The sequence below is a fragment of the Wolffia australiana genome, chromosome 5 (genome assembly GCF_029677425.1).
Source record: "Wolffia australiana isolate 7733 chromosome 5, ASM2967742v1".
NCBI lineage: Eukaryota > Viridiplantae > Streptophyta > Magnoliopsida > Alismatales > Araceae > Wolffia > Wolffia australiana.
Genome location: NC_135839.1, coordinates 2,447,986 through 2,474,324, shown reverse-complemented (window position 1 = coordinate 2,474,324; position 26,339 = coordinate 2,447,986). Strand labels below are relative to the sequence as shown.

The window sequence follows — 26,339 nt, the reverse complement described above, 5'->3', positions numbered from 1 at the left end:
AAACTTAGTCAAAAAGGACATCAGAACCAGCCCCCCAACTCCCCATTAGGGGATATTTCCATCAGCAAAGTAAGTCTTCTCCAAAAATAAAAGAAACCACTATGATAAAAAATACTCCTCTTTTCTTGGTTCTTAATCATTAAATGCAACTATGAAATAGTGAACTTTTCTTGCCTATAACACATAGTTGGCATGAATTACACTTCAAGAAAACCTCCTCAAAAATGGTATAACTACCACCCCCCGACTTCCCATCACAAGATATTTCCATCAGCAAAGGAGTATAAGTTTTCTCTTACTAACTCTCTAGAGAAAGATCAGCAACCAGCCGTTTGGGAACAGGCCTGCCTCAGAAACCAAGTATTATTGCAGAATCTAAAAAAAAAGAAACCACATTGATAGAAAAAACATTAATCCTTTTCATGCTAATTTATCAATTCTAGCAAATAAGAAATATTTATATTTTATCATTGCTTCCAATCAAGAAATACGCACCTTTTTCCTGCTTATCAATCATCCCTTGCAAGAATTACAATTTTAGAAAACCTCCTCAAAAAGGGTATAAGAACCAACCCCCAACTCCCCATCAGGGGATACTTCAATCAGCAAAGGAGAATAAGTCTTCTCTTACTAACTCTCTAGAGAGAGATCAGCTTCATGCATCTTAATCAATTCTCGCAGTTAAGAAATATTTCTATTTTATCATAGCTTCCATATAAGAAATACGCATATTTTTCTTGGTTATCAATTATCTCTTGCAAGAATTACACTTTTAGAAAACCTCCCCAAAAAGGGTATAAGAACCATCCCCCAACTCCCCATCAGGGGATACTTCAATCAGCAAAGGAGAATAAGTCTTCTCTTACTAACTCTCTAGAGAGAGAGATCAGCTTCATGCTTCTTAATCAATTCTTTCAATTAAGAAATATTTATATTCTATCATAGCTTCCATATAAGAAATACGCATATTTTTCATGGTTATCAATCATCCCTTTCAAGAATTACACTTTTAGAAAACCTCCCCAAAAAGGGTATAAGAACCACCCCCCAACTCCCCATCAGGGGATACTTCAATCAGCAAAGGAGAATAAGTCTTCTCTTACTAACTCTCTAGAGAGAGATCAGCTTCATGCTTCTTCATCAATTCTTTCAATTAAGAAATATTTCTATTTTATCATAGCTTCCATATAATAAATACGCATATTTTTCTTGGATATCAATTATCTCTTGCAAGAATTACACTCTTAGAAAACCTCCCCAAAAAGGGTATAAGAACCACCCCCCAACTCCCCATCAGGGGATACTTCAATCAGCAAAGGAGAATAAGTCTTCTCTTACTAACTCTCTAGAGAGAGATCAGCTTCATGCTTCTTAATCAATTCTTGCAATTAAGAAATATTTCTATTTTATCATAGCTTCCATATAATAAATACGCATATTTTTCTTGGATATCAATTATCTCTTGCAAGAATTACACTCTTAGAAAACCTCCCCAAAAAGGGTATAAGAACCACCCCCCAACTCCCCATCAGGGGATACTTCAATCAGCAAAGGAGAATAAGTCTTCTCTTACTAACTCTCTAGAGAGAGATCAGCTTCATGCTTCTTCATCAATTCTTTCAATTAAGAAATATTTCTATTTTATCATAGCTTCCATATAATAAATACGCATATTTTTCTTGGATATCAATTATCTCTTGCAAGAATTACACTCTTAGAAAACCTCCCCAAAAAGGGTATAAGAACCACCCCCCAACTCCCCATCAGGGGATACTTCAATCAGCAAAGGAGAATAAGTCTTCTCTTACTAACTCTCTAGAGAGAGATCAGCTTCATGCTTCTTAATCAATTCTTGCAATTAAAAAATATTTATATTTTATCATAGCTTCCAATTAAGAAATACGCATATTTTTCTTGGTTATCAATCATCCCTTTCAAGAATTACATTTTCAGAAAACCTCCTCAAAAAGGGTATAAGAACCGCCCCCCGACTCCTCGTCAGGGGATATTTCCATCAGCAAGCCAGCCGTCTGGGAACAGGCCTCCCACAAAAACTAAGTATTCTGGCAACATCTCTGGGAACGCGGACTGAACCAAGGAAGCCAAAATTCGCAGCAACGCAGAGACAAGACGCCGCCCTGGCGGCGGAGAGTCTATCAAGCCGAGTGCAACAAGCCAAACGGAGAGCCCTTGATGATCTTCCCCGGCGAATCACAGCCGTACACGCGCTCAACCCTCTTGCCTGTGATAAGCACACTTTGAAAGGCCCCAACGGCGGCGGCGGCGGTGACGGACTGACAGGTGGCGGCGGCGATGGAGGTAGCGGCGGAGGCGGCGATGGAATGACCGGCGGCGGCGGTGGTGGACTGACAGGTGGAGGTGGCGGCGGCGATAGTGTAACTGGCGGCGGCGGTTGACTGACAGGTGGAGGTGGCGGCGGCGATAGTGTAACTGGCGGCGGCGGTGGACTGACAGGTTGAGGTGGCGGGGGCGATGGGGGAATTGGCGGCGGCGGCGACGGGCTGACAGGTGGCGGTGGCGGGGGCGATGGTGGGATTGGCGGCGGTGGCGACGGACTGACAGGTGGCGGTGGCGGCGGCGATGGCGAGATTGGCGGCGGCGGGGATGGGGGGATTGGCGGCGGCGGTGATGGACTGACAGTTGGCGGTGGCGGCGGCGGTGAAGGACTGACAGGTGGAGGTGGTGGTGAGAGAAGAACCGGCGGCGGACTGACCGGCGGCGGCGGTGGTGATAGACATACAGGCGGCGGCGGCGGCGGTAGATTGACCGGTGGAGGCGGCGGCGACGGCGGCGATATAACCACCATTGGAGGCGGCGGCGACAGAATTACCGTTGGAGGTGGCGGCGGGGGCGATAGAATTACCGTTGGCGGCGGCGGCGACGGTTGAGTTAGCGGCGGAGTCTGAGAAGAGACAAATAAGAAGAAGAGTTGGTTTAGTAGGAAAACGAGAGTGGCTACGCGCGCTTTAGAGGCCATGCTGATAGAGAATAGTTGAGCTACGTAAAAGGCAGGAAATAGTGAAGGATTTATAGGAAAGAGAGTATGTATGAAAGAGACGGAATTTAAAGGGATTTATGAAGGGAGCGCCCGCGTAAGTGGGGATTTGTGGTATTATTTGATGATGTTGATAGCGATTTCCTTTTTTTTTGGGATAATGGGGGTAATTAAGGAGGGTGTCGTTGTCGATATCTTTCTGTATCTCTGTCTTGGTTTGTTTGTCTTTCTCTCTCCCTGGTTATCTCTGTCTCTGTCTTTGTTTATCTGTCTTTATCTCTGTTTATCTCTCTCTTACCCTATCGCTTTCTCTTTCTCTTTCTCTTTCTTCCACTCTCTTTCCCTCTCGCTGTCTCTCTCTTTCTCTTTCTCTTTCTCTTTCTCTTTCCCTCTCGTTCTTTTCATCTCTCTCTCTCTTTGTCTCTCTCTCTCTCTCACTTTTTCTCTTTTTCTCTTCTCCCTCGCTCTCGCTGTCTCCTCTTCCCCCCTCGCTCTGGTTGTCACTCTCTCTCTCCCTTTTCTCTTGCTCTCGCTGTCTCTCTCTCCCTCTCTCTCCTTCTCTGTGTCTTTGACTCTTTCTGTCGCGTTCGCTCTCTCACTCTCCCTTTCTCCTCTCTCTCTTTCTCACTCTCTCCCTCTCTCTCTCGTTCTCTTTATCGCTTTCGCTCTCTCCCTATCTCTCCTCCCGCTCCCACTCTCCCTCTCTCCTCTCTCTCTTTCTCGTTCTCTCTCTGTTTCTCCCTCTCTCTCTCTCGCTGTCTCTCTCTTTCTCCCTCTCTCTCACTCTCTCTCCCTCGCTCTCTCGCTGTTTCTCTCTCTCTCCCTCTCTCTCTCTCGCTGTCTCTTTCTCTCTCTTCCTCTCTCTCTCTTTCTCCCTCTCTCTCTCGATGTCTCTCTCTTTCTCCCTCTTTCTCCCTCTCTCTCTCGATGTCTCTCTCTTTCTCCCTCTTTCTCCCTCTCTCTCGTTTTCCTTCTCTGTCTCTCGCTGTTTCTCTCTCTCTTTCTCCCTCTCTCTCTCGTTTTCCTTCTCTGTCTCTCGCTGTTTCTCTCTCTCTTTCTCCCTCTTTCTCTCGTTCTCTCTCTCTCTTGCTGTTTCTATCTCTCTTTCTCCCTTTTACTCTCGTTCTTTCTCTCTCTCGCTGTGTCTCTCTTTTTCCCTCTCTCTCTCTCTTGTTCTCTCTCTCTCACACTGTCTCTCTCTCTCTCTCTCTCGCTGTCTCTCTCTCTTTCTCCCTCTCTCCCTCTCGCTGTCTCTCGCTTTTTGGCTCTCTCTCTTGTTCTCTCTCTCTCACACTGTCTCTCTCTCTCTCTCGCTCTCTTTTTCCCTCTCTCTCTCTCTCGTTCTCTCTCTCTCGTTCTCTCTCTCTCTGTCTCTCTTTTTCCCTCTCTCTCTCTCTCTCGCTGTCTCCCTCTCTTTCTCCCTCTCTCCCTCTCGCTGTCTCTCTTTTTTCCTCTCTCTCTCGCGCTCTCTTTTTCCCTCTCTCTCTCTCTCTCTCTCTCTCTCTCTCTCTCTCTCTCTCTCTCTCTCTCTCTCTCTCTCTCTCTCTCTCTCTCTCTCTCTCTCTCTCTCTCTCTCTCTCTCTCTCTCTCTCTCTCTCTCTCTCTCTCTCTCTCTCTCTCTCTCTCTCTCTCTCTCTCTCTCTCTCTCTCTCTCTCTCTCTCTCTCTCTCTCTCTCTCTCTCTCTCCGTCTTTCTCTCTCTCTCTCTTTCATCACTATCACTTCCCCTGATACGATTAGATACCGGCTTCCCCCCAGAACGAGGGCAACCCGGCATTTGCTGGCTTGTACTGGTCACTTTTAATGATCATTTGATGAGTGAAAACAACCCATTCGACCTTATTCCAGCTGTAATATCCCGTCTGATTGAAGAACCTTTTATATTTTATTATGCCAGTAGGATTGAAAATATCAACGTTTCTGCCAATCAGATTATCCATTCTTTTAATCTTAGTTGCATGTGCTTTTAATCTTTTAATCTTACGTGGGTTGCTTTAATGAACAATTTTAACAGATTACTTGTTATAAGTCATGATATGTAGTTAGATTTTTGAAGATCTCTCTTGAATTAAAGCTTGTTTTTGCTCTAATTCTCAAAGAGTAGGCCAGAGGGGATTGAATATAATTCGCCCAAGAATTTAAAATTGTGGTGTCTAAAGGATTGTTATGAATGAGATAATTTGGAAATAATTTGTGTTAATCAAATTATATCCCTATTGAATAAAAAAAGGTCTATAAACAAACTATAGTACGGTGTTCAAGAGATTTTCTAGAGAGAGTTCCTTGGCTTGCTCTAGAGTAGAAAACAGGTAGGTGCAATCGATGTGCTTCTTGTACTGTCTTTTGGGATTATTTGTCTTGTTTTAGGGGAATGTGTTTCACTTTTTATATCATGCTACATTCAGATATTTTAGTTCTTAATCGATTTTTCAGTTTGAAGACCATTCTGTTTTGAAATTAATGTGTCTGGTTCCAATATTGCTTTCACAATTAACTCTTTGCCATGAGCGGTTGAAGAAATAAGAGCTTCTGTGAGAGTCATGTGGGTTTTGTCTGTTAAATATTACCGGATGTACTTGTCATGAACACTGTCATTTCAAAAAAGGATATTGATAAAGATACATAACAAATATGAAACTTAAAATATTAGGAAATTTTATTACTTGACAAGAAAATGAAGGGAATCATCTCTAAACTTAAACAGTATTTTTTTTAGGTCATGCATTATGTATTTGCGAGTATATATACCAAATCATACGTTCTTATGGTACAAAAAAATGAGACAACTCATGTGTAGGGAATGTCTGTCCGATATCCATCTGCTATCCGGTTCGGACATTTGATATCCAATATCGGGAAAAAATCAGGAAAGTGTCTAATATCTAATATCAGATATCGAACGGATTTCTTCTGGCAAGTGAAAACGTATATCGGGAAGGGATATCGAATGGGTAAGGACAACACAGATATTGGATATTTCGATATCCGGATATCAAAACTGGTATCCAAATATCAAATCCGAGATCCGGATATCAGAAGCAGTATCCAGATATCGATATCCGGTATCAAAAGGAAAAATATATAATTATCATGATATCAGATGATTTACGTTAACGCCATTTGCTATATTAGTATCCCATCTAATGTACAAACCTCAAAATTCTTATTTTCTTCCATATAGGACAATAGGATTTGGAGTTCAATATAGGATATATCTTAAACATACTACTAATATATTTAATTTGTATTCCATACATATATATATTTACTATGTCATTTTCTTGTTTGATATATACAGCTCAAAATATTTATTTTCTTCGATATGGGATAATAGGATTTGGAGTTTAACATTAAACTCTGAATCCTATTATCCCATATGGAAGAAAATAAATATTTTTAGTTGTATATATTAAACGAGGTAGGATATATATTAAATAAATTAGTAATATATTTGATTTATATTTAATACATATTTATATTTACTATATCATTGGCTCGTTTAATGTATACATCTCAAAATATTTATTTTCTTCCATATGGGATAATAGGGTTAAGAGTTTAATGTTAAACTCCAAATCCTATTATCCCATATGGAAGAAAATAAAGATTTTGAGCTGTATATATTAAACGAGCTATTGAATTTTTCAGAAAGCTCTCCGCTTACCTGCTAGCCCGCAGATTTCCTTTGTAAACTATGTTACAATGGCAACTATGTCGTATTAAATTAATTTTTACAACCATTCTTTGTTGTATATCGAAATCCAATATCCAACTCCGATATCTGATATCGTCATCCTTCATGAGCGACGAAGGCAGATGACGACATCGAGATAGATCACAATATCAGATATCGGTAAAAATGGATACCGAAAATTTGATTTCCGGTATCTGGTACAGTATCCATCACGATACAGTAATCCGATGTCAATATCAAGACGGGCGATCACTACTCATGTGTCATCAGAATGTACCTTTTTGGGGAACTTATTCCACCCTTGACATGCTCACTTTGAGATCTTTCTGAAGCCGTTCATGCGTTCGACCTCTAGAAGTATCCATGCGATCACTTAGCGCATGGATCTCCACCTCTTCTTGTTCAACTCTCCTTGGCTAAGTAGTGATGTAGAGAATGAAGAAAGGGATGGGCTCTCAAATCAGGCTTGCATGGGTGCTTAAAATGAGACACCTTTCCCTCTTTATATATCCACCAATGCCCATTCTAGTTAATAACTTTAGTGGCCCAGTAGCATTTATTGATCAACCTTATTAAATAACTATATCAACATATAGATTAATTAAATAAGGATCGATTAAAACCAATCAATAGGTTAGGTTCCCTATCCGTGGGGTGCCAAGCTACACCTCGTACTCAAGAAGATACAGAGTAGTCTCAAACTCTCTCATGGAACCTTTACCGTCATCAGTTACCGTATATGTATAATCCATCCTCCACGCGAGACTCTCGAATGACTTAGATTAAGGTTTATCGTCAAACCCTAATCCGTCATTCAATTAATACTGATGCGTAACGAGGATCATTGGAAAACGCCTTCTCCAATATCTTGACTACCCTGGCCAGGGATTTTTTCTGCATCATCTTCCTTCAGTCAATCTCCTCTTATACCGAGGGCAGATGATCCCATCTTGATCGCTCAATCATCTCCGTAAGCTTCTTACTACATCCGATCTATAACTTATTTGAATCCCATGATTAGAGGCTCGTCTATCATAGTCAAAATGTAGTCGTCCACTCACGAGATGTCTCAGGTCAGTGGATCACTTATACAACCGTGACTTGAATCAACCTGATTGACGTTTAGGTATAATACCATTCAGGGATTCATATGTATCAATTCAGTGAACTCTTTCTCCAAAGAGCACCCACTATCTGTCCTTAGTGTCGCCACACTAATAGCCACAGGATCAGCTATACTTATTGTATTAGTAGGATCAGTAAGTGATATTCTATCTGGATAATTCAATATCCCTCCTGACTATCCATCTAATAGGAATTTTTGGAATACATGTTTAAAGACTAGTGATCACTAGATTATGATCTCATCGTAATTCACTAAGTCATTGCATGTATTCGTGGACTTCATTATAAATATCACACAGAATAATAATGAATGTAAATATTTTGTTCAATGAACTTAAATAAACATGGTAGTGTGATTGTCTTGACGGTCACATAATATCCATCACCAAGGTGGGAAGTAAGGGTGGAGCTATAGGCAAGGGGCCATACAAGGTGACATGTTCACTGTAACCATTCCTTGATGCGTCGCATAATCTCTAGTGCTCCCATGGGAGTCCCTACAAAAAAAGAAGAATTTTTGTCCTTTCCATGTAAGTAAGCTATGGTGATCTATAGATATGGGTTCCGCTTAGAGCGTCTTGACGAGATGAGTATCTCGTCAAAATACTCTAACAGTGGTAGAGGAATTTGGATGCACAAGAACGAGCACCAATGATGATTAAATTGGCTCCAACACTCTATAGCAATCTCACTATGGAAGAAAATGTATTCCATAGTCTCAACCTGAGGAGATACGGAAGAAAATGTGTTCCATAGTCTCTTCCTGCATTTCCCTGATAAAATCCATTAAAGTTGAGTTTGTGCTTTCGTTATTGTTTTTAGGATGAGAGTAAAAAGGCTTAGAAAAATTTTGAAAATTTTGCAGACATTGCTGCGGAGAAAATTGCTTTGATGCAAAGTTGTTGTTTCCTCCTTTGCTCCAATTCTGATTAGGTCTTGCATTCCATTGAGTATGTCCTGCATCTTGTCTCCCAAATGCATTAACCTGTTCAACCATAGGACAATATTCATCAGAATGTTCTTCACTAGAGCAAAAACAACAAGGGTATTAGTGGAATTGTTTCCCTCATATGTATTCGCCTTTCCTTTAGTTTCCTGCAAAAAAAATTAAAATTATTACTCATATCTTCCATTGTTTTACCAATCTTGCTCATGTCTCTTTCCAATTTATCGAGTCTGATATCTGGCTCAACTGCTTTAACATCAATGATTCTTCCACGCTTTGGACCTGCATTTCGGTTAGTGTATGAAAAACTTTGACGATATGTCCAATCTTCCACTAACTTTTCCATAAGTTTCATGGATTCATCTGCATGAGTGTCAAGGAACATTTTGTGCTCCGACGAGGTTCGAGAGGCCACCGTCGCCATCACCCGGCGACTCCGTCCAAGCTTGGAGTTCGGCATCTCCCTCGAGGCAGAGCCTGCACGTAGGGCATTCATTTTGTGCATCGTAGTTACATTGACCCATTAGGGTTACCCGTCGGACGATGACACCGTCGACGTTTAATACCACCATCTCTTATCAGCACCGAGCCATCATACTCGGTGTCGACTGGACGACGTCCTAAACAACGTCTGGCATCACAATGTCCTTGTCAAATCTGCCACCTTTAGAGCCCTTGATATTTGACTCTCTATGAGATGTCGTACTTGGCCGAGATGAAGCTCCCCACTAGAGAGCTTGTGGTACACATATGCCACACAAGCTTCTTTTGAAGCATGTCTTAGATTTTCTAAGGGTGTCTAATCCCTAGACCCCCCTCATCCGTCGGTCGACATACTTTATGCCAAGAAACCTAGTGGAGAATATGCCCTCCCTCAAGATGACTCGACCAAAGGAAGCATGCGTATAGTTATTCCATAGAGCGAAGAACTGTGAGCTATAACAAGTGTACCTCAGGGTATACAAAGAGATTCTCATAAGGACTTGTCGAATAAGCGGGATGTGCCCACTAAGGTATAAAAAATGAAGTTTACATCGATCTAGTTTCTTTCTCATCTTGGCAAACAATGCATCAAAATAATATTGTCGTACAGAGCCGAGAAAGATGGGACATCCAAGATAGTTGAAAGGTAGGCATCCTTGTGAAAATAGAGTACAGTGTTAAATAAGATGTGATCGCTTTATGGTGGTGGAGGGGCCGACCATAAAGCTACTCTTTGAGGCATTTACGAGCTGACCAAAATCCCGCTCATATGTTGTGAGTACACTCATAAGTTTCTTAATGGATTTTTTTATCCATTGAGGAATATGACAACATCATCTTTGAATAGAGAATAAGGGAGGATCGAGCAATCCCTTTTTTAAAAAATATGGTTGGTGAGTCCTTGGGAATCACTCATGTGAGGGGTCGGCTAAAGGCCTCCTCCATCAATATGACAATGATGGGTGAGATATGGTCACCTTGTCGTTAGGGATCGGCATTCGTCATCCGTCATGTCACGCGTCACCATGACGGTCACGTGACGGATGACGTGACGGTGATGTTTCAGGGGTCCGTGACGGTGGCATTGACGGTGACGGATTGCCCGTGACGGTGACGGTGACAGGGTGGTCCGGACGAGTGACGTTACGATTAATCCGTCACGGATGACGTATGTGACAGAATTTTTCATGCAATTATAATTTAATATTAATTTCATACAATTATATTCAAAGTTCATTTGTAGGCTTGGGAGCAGATTAGAAAAGTACATTATTTCCTTGAAGCATATTCTCTGAACCCCATTGTGGGCTTCCTCATGACGAAGTATGCCAGCAAATTTATCCTTTTTGTCATGAATCCATGGCCTGCCATTGTCGCACCATTGATGGGGCGTCCCATGAAGAATAATACTCACGGGTTTGTTGTTGTTCCATGCGTGAAAGTTCTCTACAATCTTCTTGATCTTGCAAGGGTCTGTCAGATAGGCTCCTGGGCAATTCAAACCCACATCCAAAAAGTGGATTCCAGAGATACTTTGGAGGAATGAAATTTCTGAATTAAGAAAATTTATCCCATCCAGAGAGGTCTAGTCATCAACAGACGCATCTTCTATGATTGAAGTTTCAGAAAGAATTTGGTTCAAGACAATGCCCCTTTATTGAATCCAATGAGTACTGTCCTGGGAATAGAATGAATGCGAATTGATTCTTGCTGTCTTCCACCAACCTTTGTAGAAACCTTAATGGAAGGAAATAATACATCTCTAAGGAAAAGTAATCTTAAAAATAGGAGGAAGAAAATGAGAGAAATTTTAATTAAGAAATGGGAACAACGCATGAGCAGCACTTGAAACATGAGAAATCAACCAATAACTACTAATAAATTAGGAAAGTTCCACTCTTTTCCGCGTATCTTGCTTTCATCTTGGTTTGAAGAAGAATACCCTTTTTTCACATACCATACGTTAATTGCATCGCCCCCAAGCTTTGAAACGAGCAATTGCACGATGTGGGTTGAGTCAGAGAGCTCTTCTATTACCTTGTTTCTGCTCCTTCCCTCTATTCCATCGCCTTTGAAGAACATTGCGTTGGTGGAGACAGCGGAGAGGGACACAGAAGCGAAAATCTTCAAGTGGGTGTTGCCATCGAAGGGCACGATCAGCGTTCCAGCCCAGCGCAACATCGCACCCAGACGGAAAAATCACTCTTTTTTTTTACATTCAACACTTGAGAGAGAGAGGGAGAGGGCCGGTGTCATAACGCAATAACAATAAGAATAAAAATACATAAGAAATAAAAATGAAAATATTTTTTGTCACGGTGACGGGGATGCCGTCTTCGTGACGGTGACATGACGATGACGAGGGTTTGCGGAGGAGTGACGGGTCGGTGATGATTTCTTTGAAAATCCTTGGACGAGTGACGTGAATTTGACGTGATGAACATTTTGTCACATCACCGTCCGTCACAACTCGTCATCCGTCTCGTCACGTCCAGGGCGTCACGTCCTGGACGTGTCGTTCCCTACTTCTCGTAGACCTTGCATGGCATTGAAGAATTAGTGTAGTTTTCATCCACTATTAGAGAAAAGTGATTCTCTCAAATAGAAGCCTCTACTATGGCGAGGAATGCATCAGTGAAACCAAAGTGTCGTAACACTATGGTAAGGAAATTCCACTCAACTCTTTCAAAAGCCTTCTCCATATTTGTTTGATGATGATGTTTGAACCCAGACTATGATTGTTCAGTGATTATGCTAACTCATGAACTTGCATGATAGTGTCGTGGATCTATCAACCCTTGAAAAGCACACTATTCAATTGAGATGAGTCTATAAAAAAAGGTCCCTAGTCGGTTAATAATGGTTTTCGATGCACCTTTGTAACGTACATTACAAAGATTAATAGGGATAAAGTCTCTAATGGAAACGGGATTATCACCTTTTGGGATGTGCGCCAAAAAAGTGGATTTCCAGCTTCGAGGTAAGACTTTACATGTAAAGATCTCCTTTATTGGTTGCACCAAGTCTGTACATGCTATATCCCAACAAGCGATGTAGAACTCCGTAGAAAACCCATTCGGCCCATGGCCTTGTTCCTACCAAAGCAGAAGACCACCTCCTTGATCTCTGCGCACTTAGGAAGGGTCATGATTGTGTTGGATATTATACTATTCAGATATTAATGTAGATTAATTTTTGGAAATATTTTTAAATGAGACATCTTAGTTGTTCTTAGTGTCTTCAAACTTATGGCAACAAGATCATCCACATCATATAAGCTGATCTGGACAATACTGCTCTTCCCGTAAACTAGTTCTTTATGGGGTATCTTTTTATAAACATTCCACATCCTATTTCAAGTAGTCATGCACATAGTCGTGGGCTTACTTTATAATCGTTGCACATACATTATGATGAATATATGGTACCAATAAATATTGAACATGGCGTGTACTGTGATATGAGGAACTCAAGTCACATATGTCCAACACTCATGGGTCATTCTAGTATTTGTTGTCATTAGATGATGAATCATCAATTAGAGGCACATGTTGATATGAAAAATTAGTTGGTGTCTTAAACCAAAATGGCATGTTAGTCAAATGGAGAACTGCCACATGTTAAGGATGGAAACTAGTGTTTTCCTTCAATTCCTCTAAATGATAGTCGAAAGCCATACATCATATTTGTCTACATTCGAATAACATTTTACATCTTGGAGGTAATGTTCACCCATCTCGGATGACAATTTCAATATATATCTTTTATCAGATGTTGGAAGCAAAAACTTTATACCTGCCATAATGGATATCCTGAAGTCCGATGTCAAAATCCGATATCAATTGCTACAATATTGATATCGGATATTGATATCAGTCCATTTATCAGCATTTGCATGATTCTATGTATCTATGTCGCTTAATCTTTCCTCATTTTTTTGCTCATCTAGCAATAGAGAGAAAAACATATGTGATGTTAGGTCATCATATGCTTTGATAATGTATGCATTCTCATTGCATGATTATCTCTTTATTCAGTATTTGTATAATCTTGTATATGACACCAACTAATCTCGCTTTTTCAAAAACATGTTGTGATGAGATATGTTGTCTCAATTGTCCGGTACCGATATCTGCCATTGTTAACCAAATTCCGATATTTGCTAAGCACCCAAATCTATCCTAATATCCAATATTTGAAATCCTTCTCCAAAATCATATTTTTCCCTTGAGTCTCTGATATCGGATATTGGTATTACAAATACTGGATCAGTTGGAGGGCTTACTGATCTGATGGTCTTCTAGGGATTGCCACTAAAGTGCATGATTGTCTGAGACTTGTGCACTAGGCAGTTGACGATGGTTTTCATCCCATTCCATATCCCATTTATTTTGGGTTCTCCAAAACCAATCCTGTAGGCGGATGTGTGGACCCCTGGCATCTTGATTCCTTGTGACATAAGAATGGAAAATGATAGACATTCTAATCCATATAAGTTTTAATTTTGGGGAGAAAATCATAAAACAAAATTTTAATATGTTCATCCCACTACGGGGAACAGTACAGTTTTCTTGCCCTGAAATGAAAAACCATCCCATACTTCCAGGTGACAAATTTCTGCCTCGTATGACGTTTGAGGCCCCGGAGGAACAATCCGTCCTGTCCGCTTTCTTACACTATAATTGGCACATATGGATGACGATGACGCGTGAGGACAACGTCAACAGGCATCATATCAACAGGCATTGACAGCATCAGTGTCATCTGTCTGCACTTTCCCTAAACTTCGCTTGTTCTCATTGACATCCCTAGAATGTCCATTTCTGCAGATATTGCCTGATGCCTAATGCAGGGGAACTTTACTAACTGTCCCTCATTGAATAACTCATCGTCGGACAATGCCAATGGTGTTGATATTGATCATCCATGACCCTCCGTCATTGTTGTTGTTGAGGAACCCATACATGCCATTGATCGTCATCGTCATCATTTCTTGATGATGTCAATGATGACAACAATGGTGTCGTCATCGTCGTCATCGTCGTCATCGTCATCATTTCCTGATGATGTCAACGATGACAACAATGGTGTCTTCATCGCCTGTCCATGACCCTCTGTTGTCATCATCGAGGAAGCAATGAACATCCTCTGGTGACGTCATACATGGCATTGACCATCATCATCATCACCGTCATCTTCGGCTGATGACGTTGACCAACGGCTGATGCACGTAGGACGACGGACGGACAAGGGACGACTGACGATCACAGACGACGGCCTGACTAAGGGCGATGGAAAAATAATGGACGATTGACGATGAACTGACAAAGGACGATGGACAAGTAACGGACGACTAAGGACGGACGGAAGATTGACAAAGGGCGATGGACAAATAACCGACGACTGATGACGGAAGGACGACGGACTGATAATGGACGATGGACAAATAACCGACGACTGATGACGGACGTACAACGGACTGACAAAAGACGAAAAATGGAGGACGGATGACGGACGGATGACGGACGGATGACGGATGGATGACGGACTGACGCCGACAGGGGGTACTATCCGATCCGATCGGGTCTCCCAATAAGTAGGCTGTTTGGGGGTATTATCGTCATTTTGCGAAGCCAGCCCAACAGACTATAAATACAGCGCGGAAGAAGGCTGAAAAAATTGAAATTACTTGTATTGCTTGTTTCCTCTTTCGCTCGTCGCGAAGCTCCGGCGGAGGTTCTCCTCGTTCGTTCGCTTCGAGATCCGAGAAAGCAATGGTGAGTTTCGTTTCTGCCTCAAATTTCGTTCTCGAATTAGTCCAATCTCTCTCGATCTGGAGTCTTAGATCTGCGATTTTGTCTCTGTTTCAGTCTTCGCTCGCGGCCGCTAGGGCGGACAACTTCTATTATCCGCCGGAATGGAGCCCCAAGAAGGTGAGTTCTGTCTCCCGATTTTGGTTCCTCGAGGACGCGATTTGAGTAGAAATTGATCGTTTCCTGTGGCTGCGTAGGGTTCGCTGAACAAGTTCCATGGCCAGCACGCTCTGAGAGAAAGGGCGAGAAAGCTCGACCAAGGGATTTTGATCATCAGGTGACGGTCGTTTTAGTTTATTGATAGGTTTTTTTACCTTTATTTTCATTTCCTATATTGATTAATTGATAGTCAGAATGCCCTTAAAGCTTGATTTAATTTTTTTGATTGAGGACAAGGCTCGCTCTTGGCATTATGATCTTTAGATATCGATCTTCATGATTCTATTTATTGATTGATTGATTGTATCTGGTTCTATTTTAATTTATTTTATGGATCAATCGATGAGTACTTTTATTTATTGCTTTCATTCAGTGATTGATTGATGATCAAAGCTCAAGTTAACCATTTTTATCTTCAGGTATCGATCGTTTGATTTATTTTGTTACTTTTATATTTTTTTATTGGTTGATAGTGATCAAAATTCCTTTATTGTTTGATTGATTAGCAAAGCTCAATTTATGCGTTTTGATTATCAGGTGACAATCATTCAGTTTTTGATCGATTGATTTTGCTTAGCATTAACGTTATTTATCGATAGTTTGATGGTTGAAACGTCCTTAGTTATTCATCGATAATCAGAACTCGATGAAGGTATTTCGATCAGCAGGTGACAATCTTTCGGTTTATTTTTTGACTTTTTGATTAACCTTTACATTGACTTTTTTATTGATTGGTTCGTGGTCAAAATGCCCTCTATTGATTTATGAGCAGAGCATTTTCATCAGGAGGTGACAATCATGTGAATTATTGATTGATTGATTGATTGACTGATCAATGATCAAAGCTCGATCGAGGCATTCTAGAGTCATTGATTGATTATCATGCGACGATCGTTTGATTTATTGACTGGTTGACCGATTTATTTATTTACCTTTATTTAACTCCTTGTTGAATACCTTCTGTAGATTCGAAATGCCGTTCAACATCTGGTGTGGCGGATGCGAGTCAATGATCGGGAAAGGTGTCCGGTTTAATGCAGAGAAAAAGCAAGTTGGGAATTACTATTCGACCAAAGTAAGCCTCTCTCAAGAAAAAAAAATGTATTCTTCCTTCTTGCATCTGGCATAAAGTTCGAGGATGGATGACAAACAGAATCAAAAATATTATTTCTCAATTCAAAAAAAAACCCTTTCTGTATTCCATTCCATCCGGCCCCGTTCCGCAAACACCTGTTACCGTTACTCATGCTTGCCTGGATGTCCATGACAAGATCGTCACTTTCACTATCTCTCCTCATCACCAATATGATGTTTACCATTCTATCTCGTCACCGACCCGTTGTTATCCGATGACGAGAGACAATGACAAAATCATCATAATTATCGTTACCCTCGCCGACAGCAGCCGGTTATTAGATGACGATGAAAGACCCCTTATCTTAACATTGTGGAAATGGAATAAAATGAACACTTAGTCTGGAATGTAATGAATTTACGGATGTGGATTTATTTCTATCAGATATGGAGCTTTACGATGAAATCTGCATGCTGCAAGCACGAAATCGTCATCCAAACAGATCCGAAGAACTGCGAATACTTGATAATGAGTGGAGCACGGAAGAAAGTAGAGGAATTTGACGTGGAGGATGCGGAAACGTTAGCCTTACCAGCAGATGAAGGTAAGAAAGAGATTGATTGTTCGTGTTTTGCGACGCGTGATTTGAGACGTGTGGGGACTGTGGATGGCAGATAAGGGCAAGCTGTCGGATCCATTCTACCGGCTTGAACATCAGGAAGTTGATCTGCAGAAGAAGAAGGAAGCGGAGCCTGTTCTTGTCCGCCTTCAGAAGATGTCTGATAGCAGGCATGCCGACGACTACTCCATTAATAGAGCTCTCCGAGGTCATCTAAGAGTAAGTACCTCTCTCTCTCATATATCTGCAACGGATCTCCCTCTTGCTCATGTCATCTCTCCATCTCTCTCATATCTATGCATCAAATCCCTCTCTATCTCTTTCTCTCATACCTCTGCACCAAATCCCTCTCTCATACCTCTGCTTCAAATCCCTATCTCTCTCTCATACCTGTGCACCAAATCCCTCTCTCTCAAACCTCTGCACAAAATCCCTCTCTCTCAAACCTCTGCACAAAATACCTCTCTCTCGTACCTCTGCATCAAATCCCTCTCTCTTACCTCTGCATCAAATCCATCTCTCTCAGACCTCTGCATCAAATCTCTCTCGCTCTTACTCATCCCTCTGCATCGAATCCCTCCCTCTCTGATATATCTGCATCAAATCCCTCTCCCTATTTCACTCTCTTATATGTCTGCGCCAAATCCCTCTCCATCTATCACTCTTTTCTATGTCTGCATCAAATCCTTCTCCATCTCTTTCTCTCTCGTGTCATCTTCTTCTTTTATATCTGCTTCAAATCCCTCCCCCCTCTTTCTCTTGTCATCTCTCTCTTTCACATCCCTCCATATCTCTCTCTCGCTCTCTCTCCCTCCCTCCCTCTCTCTCTCTCTCTCTCTCTCTCTCTCTCTCTCTCCCCCTCCCCCTCGCCCCCTCCCCCCCCTCTCCCCCCCGCTCTCTCCCCCCTCTCCCCCTCTCTCTCTCTCTCTCTCTCTCTCTCTCTCTCTCTCTCTCTCTCTCTCTCTCTCTCTCTCTCTCTCTCTCTCTCTTCTCTTTCTCTTCCCTTCTCCCTCCCTCTGTCATTGTCTCTCGCTTTCCCTATTTCCCCGTCTCCCTCTCTCTGTCATTGTTTTTCTTTCCCTCTCTCCACCATTGTCTCTCTTTCCCTCGCTCCCTCTCTGTCAGCATCTTTCTCTCTCTCTCTCTGTCATTCTCTCTCCTATGTCATTGTCTCTCCACCCCTCTCTCTCTATCTATCATTGTCTCTTCCTCAATCCATCATCCAATATCATTTCTCTCATTTATCCTCATTCATCGTCTCTGCTTCACCAATCTCCATATCATCTCTAAATCTTTGCTCAACCCAGATCTTGCCTCCGCTGCAGGATCAAAAGAAGAGAGTCGCACAAGAGGAGGACACGTCGAGGAAGATCGGCCTCGGCATTCGGTTGCTCCCGAGATCCGATGAAGATTCCTCGGCCGCCGCCAAGGTGAAGTTCCTCCCAAAATTCGAGATGAACCGCAAGGAAAGACGCGCCGCCATCCGATCCTCGTCCATCTTTCCCTCCGATCGACGGCCGGATCTGGACACTAAGCGCCGTCGTATCCAGGCAGCAGCCTCGTCCGCAGTTATTTCCGGCTCTTCCGCTCCTCGTCTACAGAAATCCAGGGCCCTCTCCATCACCCGGAGATGAGTAAGTGTAATTTGAATTGCTGTTACTGTACATGCACATATATGTATGTCTGTCAGTTCAATTAGATAGAGGGCTCCACCTTTGGCTTTTTTAAGTGTTTTTCTTTGTATTTCTGTTAGTTCAATCAGCATTTTTTCTTAGATAAATGAGGAGAATAAACTAGTACTAAGGTTCTCATTAGTTGCAATGCCGCGTTGCTTGTATGTAAGTTGAATGTTGCTGTTTAAAATTATCTGTTTTGAAACTCTGAGGTTGTACATGTATATACATGTCTGCTGTTTAGACTTGCTATTTTAACAGTATTTGATTCCATTAAGGTCCTTAATGATATCCAATAATGTTGTTTTAACAGTATTGGATTCCATTAAGGTCCTTAATGATATCCAATAATGTTGTTTAAACAGTATTGGATTCCATTAACGTCCTTAATGATATCCAATAATGTTGTTTAAACAGTATTGGATTCCATTAACGTCCTCAATGATATCCAATAATGTTGTTTTAACAGTATTGGATTCCATTAAGGTCCTTAATGATATCCAATTATGTTGTTTTAACAGTATTGGATTCCATTAAGGTCCTCAATGATATCCAATTATGTTGTTTAAACAGTATTGGATTCCATTAAGGTCCTTAATGATATCCAATAATGTTGTTTTAACAGTATTGGATTCCATTAAGGTCCTTAATGATATCCAATAATGTTGTTTTAACAGTATTGGATTCCATTAAGGTCCTTAATGATATCCAATAATGTTGTTTTAACAGTATTGGATTCCATTAAGGTCCTTAATGATATCCAATTATGTTGTTTTAACAGTATTGGATTCCATTAAGGTCCTCAATGATATCCAATTATGTTGTTTTAACAGTATTGGATTCCATTAAGGTCCTCAATGATATCCAATAATGTTGTTTTAACAGTATTGGATTCCATTAAGGTCCTTAATGATATCCAATTATGTTGTTTTAACAGTATTGGATTCCATTAAGGTCCTTAATGATATCCAATTATGTTGTTTTAACAGTATTGGATTCCATTAAGGTCCTCAATGATATCCAATTATGATATCGTTATTGTTATCGGTTTAAATATGGATGTAGATATCGGATTTCAGAATGGATATTGGATATCAGATTATAGTATGTGGTGACCGAAGCCTTTCTTAGATGAGGGAGTTGTCGAGAGGAAACCAAGATGGATGAGATACTTTAGTAATTTTGCATTAAAATTAAGATAATATGAATATAGTTCAAGCAGAAATACAAAGAAAAACACTAAATATTTTACACTAATTTTCTTAATTTTAATTAACACCAGAAATTGAAAATAAATTATTTAGAATTTTGTTGAATTTAATTTACACCAAAAACTGGTAGAAATATTAAAAGAGGAGAGTTAGAGACTTTTTAGAACTATTTTAGATATTAGAATCACTAGAAATTGATTATATTAATTTTCCTGAGGGTGCTGTTGAGAGGAAACCAAGACGGATGAGATAATTTAGTAATTTTGCATTAAAATTAAGATAATATGAATGTAATTCAAGCAGAAATACAAAGAAAAACACTGAATATTTTACACTAACTTTCCTAATTTTAATTAACACCAGAAATCAAAAAATAAATATTTTTAGAATTTTGTGGAATTTAATTTACACCAAAAACTGCTAGAAATATTAAAAAACGACAGCTATAGATTTTTTGGATTTTTTTTAGATACTAGAATCACTAGAAATTGATTCTATTAATTTTAGGTTTTTTCCTGATTTTTTTGGAATTTCTTTAATGCAATTATGCAAAAAAAAATTAAAATGTGTATGATTGCATGCATAATATTTGATTGGTCGCGTTCGAATGAAATGAAGATATTACATTATCATTGAGCTATTCTCTTTTTTCCATTCATCACATCCCTGAGTCGGAGACCCCAATTATGAAAGATTTTTTATGGATTGTGCATGAACTGGCAACACGTATCGCCGACGTGATACCAAGTTGATAGCTTGATTATTTGTGTGTATTAAAGAAGCTTGGATAAAAGAACGGGCATCGATACGGATTGCGTGCCATAAAATGAACATGAAGCTATATGCATATCAGGTGCTTCCGTATAGGATAAGGTTCAAAAGGGATGAATGCTCAGAGAGAAGACGGAGACTGTGGTGATTGATTTTGTTCAGAGCAGGCTAACAGCTTATTATAAGCAACAATAATTCAAAGGCAAAATGGATGGAGCATGACTACAAAAAGGAAATCCAAAATCAATCATACAAAATTGTTCCTAGGACAACGGTTTCGGGAATATCTCAAAGACACAATCTAAGATGAGGGGGATACTGTTCTATTATTGCGGGCTTGTAAAGGTACCACCACATACCATGTGTGCCATGATTGTATGAGAGCTTCTGGAATTATGTGAAATAAGTTCAATGTTAGGCCTTCTAGTTGATTGAGGCATTATGACATATAAGCGCGCACGCCTTACCATAGAAGGCATCAAAAATGTTTGTGACATTGAATAATAATTTCAATGTAGTCATCACATTCTTGGACATGACTTGCACAGAAGAAGAAAAAAATCAAATTGGATAATTTAGGTCAAATAAATATTTGATGATTAAATCATCCTATGGGAATAGAAATTTGTTATTGTTTAATGCCTTCGATGAATCGTTTCCAGCCATAGAAATGTTCGGCCTATCGATGTAAATGTGTGATCCTCGACACATTGGATCTGCTCATCCTCTTCTTTATCATCAAAGTAAGATACCAAGTAGATCTTCTCACCATGCTAGTAACAAAAGCCAGGGATGGTGCTTAAGAAGAAAGGGTTGAGAAGCGAGATCAAAGTTGAGACTTACATGGGTGTTTCACTCTCAATGTCATTGGATCATGTATCTTTAACATATTTATTTTAAAAAATAATAATAATAATAACAGATTTATTTATAATGCAGCTTACAATAAAAGTATTTCCTTGTCCAAGAAACCATATGCATGTGACCCCTCTAGGTAAATGTACTTGTCTATTTAATGAATCCACAAGCTCGATAAATATTTGTTGTCTAACCTAATCAATGATAATATATATGTATATATTAGTTACAAATTGATCTATCCTAATTGATAGGTCAAGTCACCAATTCATAAGGTGAGAAGCTATGTTGCATGTTCCAAAATGTACATAGTCCATTAACTCTGTCATGAAACATTTTTATCATCAATTACTATGTGTATATAATACTCTATCACATTACTCATAGATTGTATGTGCGGTCGATTGTAAATCACAATCGGTCATCCTAATAATGTCTAATGAATTGGGAAATCATCAAAAAGTCTTATTTTGGCCAAGGATTTCATTACATCATCTTCCTTTGAGTATGTCTCTTCTTATATTTTGTGCTAAGTACATAAAATCTCATTTTGACCTCCCAATCACTTTCCTATATAGTTGGTTGCATCCGAGCTAAGAGTGTTAATAATTTTGTATGAGGATGTAGCTGGAACAGAATTGGTTATCCACTAGATATCCTAGGTATCTTGGATTTAAGAACCACTTTTACATGGATGGCATAAATTGATATGATTTATATTCAGGTATGCAATAATTTAGGGATTCATATGGATTAATTCAGTCAAATCTTAAAGAAATCCCACTATCTCTCATTTTTGTCTCCTGACAAATGGCTGCAAGATAAACCACCCTCATCATACAAGTAGGTAGTGTATTCTATGCAGATATTTTGATCTCCTGAAATATCCTATGAATTAGGAATGTTTATGATATATTTGTTAAAATAACTTGGGATTATCAACGTCACGTCATTCATCGCGGTAACAAATCCCTGAAAATGATGTGACAGTGACAAATGATGATTTTTAGCCCCATGATGGTGCCAGACGACATGAAGAAATACCCGTGATGGGTGATGTGACGGTGACGAAGGGTCTTGGATGGGCGACATGACGGGACAGGTGTCATGAATGATAATGGCAGAAAATTTATAAATGATTAAAAAAGAAAAATAAATTTGTGTTATATTTAGAATGAAAGTAGAGATACACAGAGAGAGACATATATAGAGAGAGATTGACCGAGGGAGAGGGAGAGGTAGAGAGGGAAACCGAAAGAGGGAGAGTGAGTCCAAGAGAGGGGGGAAGACCGAAAGAGAAAGAGGGAAAGAGAGAGAGGGAAACCAAAAGAGGGAGAGCAAGTCTGAGAGGGGGGGAACTGAAAGAGAGAGAGGGATAGGGAGAGAGAGAGAGAGGGAGACGGAAAAAGGGAGAGGGAGTCAGAGAGAGAGAGAGAGTGAGAGGGAGAAAGAGAGAGAGATAGGGAGACCCAAAGAGGAAAAGGGTGTCCAAGAGAGAGGGGGATGGAGACAGAGGGAGAGAGAGAGAGTGAGCGAGAGGGAATCCGAGAGGGAGGGGGTGGATACCAAAAGAGAGGGAGATAGGGGGAGAAGGAGTGAGAGAGAGAGATAAGGAGGGAGTCCAATAGAGAAGAAGTTTAAGAGATATAGAGAGAGGGAGAGCGAGAGGGAGAGGAGGAGATTGAGAGGGAGAGAGAGAGAGCTGAACACATTTAAATTAAACAATTGAAATATTTAATTATCGATAAGTCCTTCCGGCCCTAGTGACGAGGATGTTGTTTGGTGAAAGAATGAGGCGAGACATCAGCTATAATGACGGGTGACTAAAACGTGAATAAAATTTTCAAAATCCTGGGACTCGCGACGAGACGGAGCCATGAAGAATACACATCAGACTCTCATTTGTCACCATTCGTCGTCCATTCAGTCACGTCCCAGACATGCCGTTCCCTAATGAAAACTGATCAGCTTAGCATGATCTCATCATAATTCACTTGTGATGGTGCATATACGAGACATATAAGTGCAATTAGCTTGGACGTCATATACATCCATTAGAGAGCAGGACCACACCATGGAATGTAGTATAATTGGCATTTTTGTTTCATCTAATATTTTATTTCTATTAAAATTTTTATCATGTCCTATTAGTCATGACAAGGGGCTTTGGAGGTGGACAACCATACACATGCATCTCTACGAAGATAAAATATGATCCAATTTGATTTTGATGCGATCTGAATTTGAAATGAGAAAAAACATTGCTTGTATCTTACACTACGACTTACTTTTTATTTATTATATTTTATTTATACTTGTTTTCTATATGTTAATGTCATGGTTTATTTTTTAATGAAAAATATATTATATTATAAAATTATATGATCAGGTAAAGCCACCAGGTATCAACACCAATATTAAATATCGACAACGCTAACACTTATTGACACTGATATTTGGTATATATGTTATGTCAATAATGATTCTTATTATGCATTTCGTCTGAGACTCAGAAAAAATGTTTTAGATCCTAGTCTCACTTTCAACAGATACCTAAACATATGCCACATTTTTGGTCTGGCCTCAGTCTGGTCAAGGACCAGTTTTGACCATTCTTTAGGCAAACTCTATAGGATAATGCAAATGGATTTTATGGGGGTATGAAAGTGAGTTTTAATCTAGGAATACTTATGAATTTTATCTGATTAATGGTTATGTAGCTTTTAAGATTTTGATATAAGGGATAAAAAAAAAATTTGCGTGGAGCGACTCATACAGTTGGAATAATTTATTTTTTTGAAGGATGACAAAAACAGAAGGTGATTATGAGCTTTAGGAATAAGAAGACACACAAATGTCATAATTTATTCAAGGCATGCCCTAATATGAATAATTATAAGTGGAAGAAAACTAAAAAGAAAAAGGTGGTGAGAGAGAAGATAATAGGACAAGTGGAATAACAAAGCAGACAAAACGAGGGAGAGTAAAAACACAAGGAAAGAATTATAGAATAACACTAAGAGGAAGAAACAAGATAAAAGCACATGTCGACAGAGTAAAGGGTGGTTGGAGAAGAACAAGAGGACATAAAATAAGAAGATAAATAAATAGAATGGTCGTCTCCACTGACTCGTGGATAGAAAGTCGATTCTGCCACTGTGCTACCTCAGAGCCCGTACACCCGTGGTCTATCCCACTAGGGGCACCATGCTCCTATGGGTCCTTGTCAAAGGATGCACTCCCATGCCTCCTTCAGATTTTACATTCTATTTGCATCATCTAGAGGCTATGGTACCGAACACGAGGTCCCCCTGGTCCGCGTCAGCACCACCCCTAGTATTTATTGTAGCCAGTATCACGAAAGCAGGACGTCGTCAAGGCGTCGTCCGGTCGTCACCGAGGGTAGCGACTCGGTGTCGATAACAGAACTCTATCGAACCATGGTGGAGAGCGTCGTCCGATAATGCTGATAAACAGATATGATATATGACGGAATGCGAAAGATCTATATGTAGTACGTGCAAGTGCCGACTCGCGGGGGTGTGCCGTTCCCGGGTTTCAACGGGATCGCCCAGGGCGGGATAGTCCAGGCTTTGCGAACCTCGTCTGAGGGGTCGAGGATGTCTACGCGGTCGAACGGGAATGTCCTGCAGAGATGCTCACATGCAACGGGCGAGCCCGACTCGTACCGAACAGGTAAGACTCTCGAATAATTCTTCATTGTTTTCGCATTCTGTCCCTCTCACCTACGCCTAGCCCGAGCGCGGTGGAGGCAATCCAAAGCGTACTGAAAGAGATAATAGACGAAAAGAGCAGGTTGGGGGTACCTCTCGTCGCGTCCGGCGACAGCTATTTCGGTAGCACCACTAAGGGTAGTATTGGAGGGCGGTGACAGCACAACGATCGGGGCGGGCGCGGGTGAAGAGATGACAAGCACAGTGGTGTAGTCGTAGCTCTGCGAGGGCGGCCGCACAACTTCAGCATCTCGAGCGCGGTGTCACGGGTATGGAGGCGCGGTGGTGTTTGCTTACGCGCAGTGAGGCAGCGCGCTCGGGCGCGCTATGCGGCAGCTCGCGCGGGCACGCTGTGCTGCGGCATGCGCGGGGCGGCGGCGCGCGTGTGGGCGTGCGTGGGTGCGGCGGCACACGAGCAAAGCGGCACGGGCGCGGGCGCGGAGTGCGACAGGCACAGGCGCGGCAGCGCTGGGCACGCAGGCACGGCGCGCGACCGGCAGCGCGACAGGGCACGATACGGCAGCGGGGATCGCGATGGTTCGGGCACGGCGCTAGGCTAGGGGCGGGCACTCGCGATGGGGAACGGCATCCGGCGACGCAGCTAGCGGCGGTGGCTTCGGCAACGCAGGCTGGCAGCGGCGGCAGCGTTCGACGACGCAGGCGAGCAGCGACGGCGCCGTCGACTACACAGGTTTCTTCCTCTCTTCTTCCTCCTTTCTCAACGAGGGACTCTTCAACTTCTGAACGTTATAACTTTTTCAACAAAAATTCAAGAGTAGTCTTTTGAGGGTGCCCACCCCTTCCTTTATAGAAGAGAGGTGGATGGGCCCCTTTTAAGGCTACAAAACTGAAATAAAGAGATGGATTTAGGCCCGATAACGGGAGGGGAAGGTATCCTCATTTGGGAACTTCCCCTCGCTACAACGCTGCTACGAAGAAAAGAGAATACGAAAGGAAACGTAAATGTAGAAAGCAAAGACAGTAGACGAAACCGAAGATGGAGCGTCATTACCCAGGATATTTGAATCCGGGTGCGCGCGTCGTCGCTTTGGCTTGCCGTGCGGGCTGGACGCGAATCTGTAGCAGGGTCGATGATGATGCCGACTCCTCGAGCGATGATTCTGCAGCCTCGGACTGTGTCGCGCCATCAACTGCTGAACCAA

At 41.2% G+C, this 26,339-nt stretch overlaps 1 protein-coding gene across 1 annotated transcript; it reads left to right on the top strand.

Moving 5' to 3' along the window:
- Positions 1-14,873: 14,873 nt before the first annotated feature.
- Positions 14,874-18,657, top strand: LOC144703470 (coiled-coil protein (DUF572)). The gene is made up of 7 exons (XM_078575639.1): positions 14,874-15,040; positions 15,134-15,196; positions 15,274-15,353; positions 16,202-16,310; positions 16,755-16,914; positions 16,985-17,148; positions 18,255-18,657. The coding sequence occupies exons 1-7, from the start codon at positions 15,038-15,040 to the stop codon at positions 18,561-18,563; spliced, it is 888 nt and encodes a 295-aa protein (XP_078431765.1). The 5' UTR covers positions 14,874-15,037; the 3' UTR covers positions 18,564-18,657.
- The last annotated feature ends 7,682 nt before the right edge of the window (positions 18,658-26,339 follow it).

Coding starts and splice junctions, on each gene's coding strand:
- LOC144703470 (XM_078575639.1), top strand. Junction 15,354..16,201: donor CAAGGGATTTTGATCATCAG/GTGACGGTCGTT, acceptor TACCTTCTGTAG/ATTCGAAATGCCGTTCAACA. Junction 16,915..16,984: donor AGCCTTACCAGCAGATGAAG/GTAAGAAAGAGA, acceptor TGTGGATGGCAG/ATAAGGGCAAGCTGTCGGAT.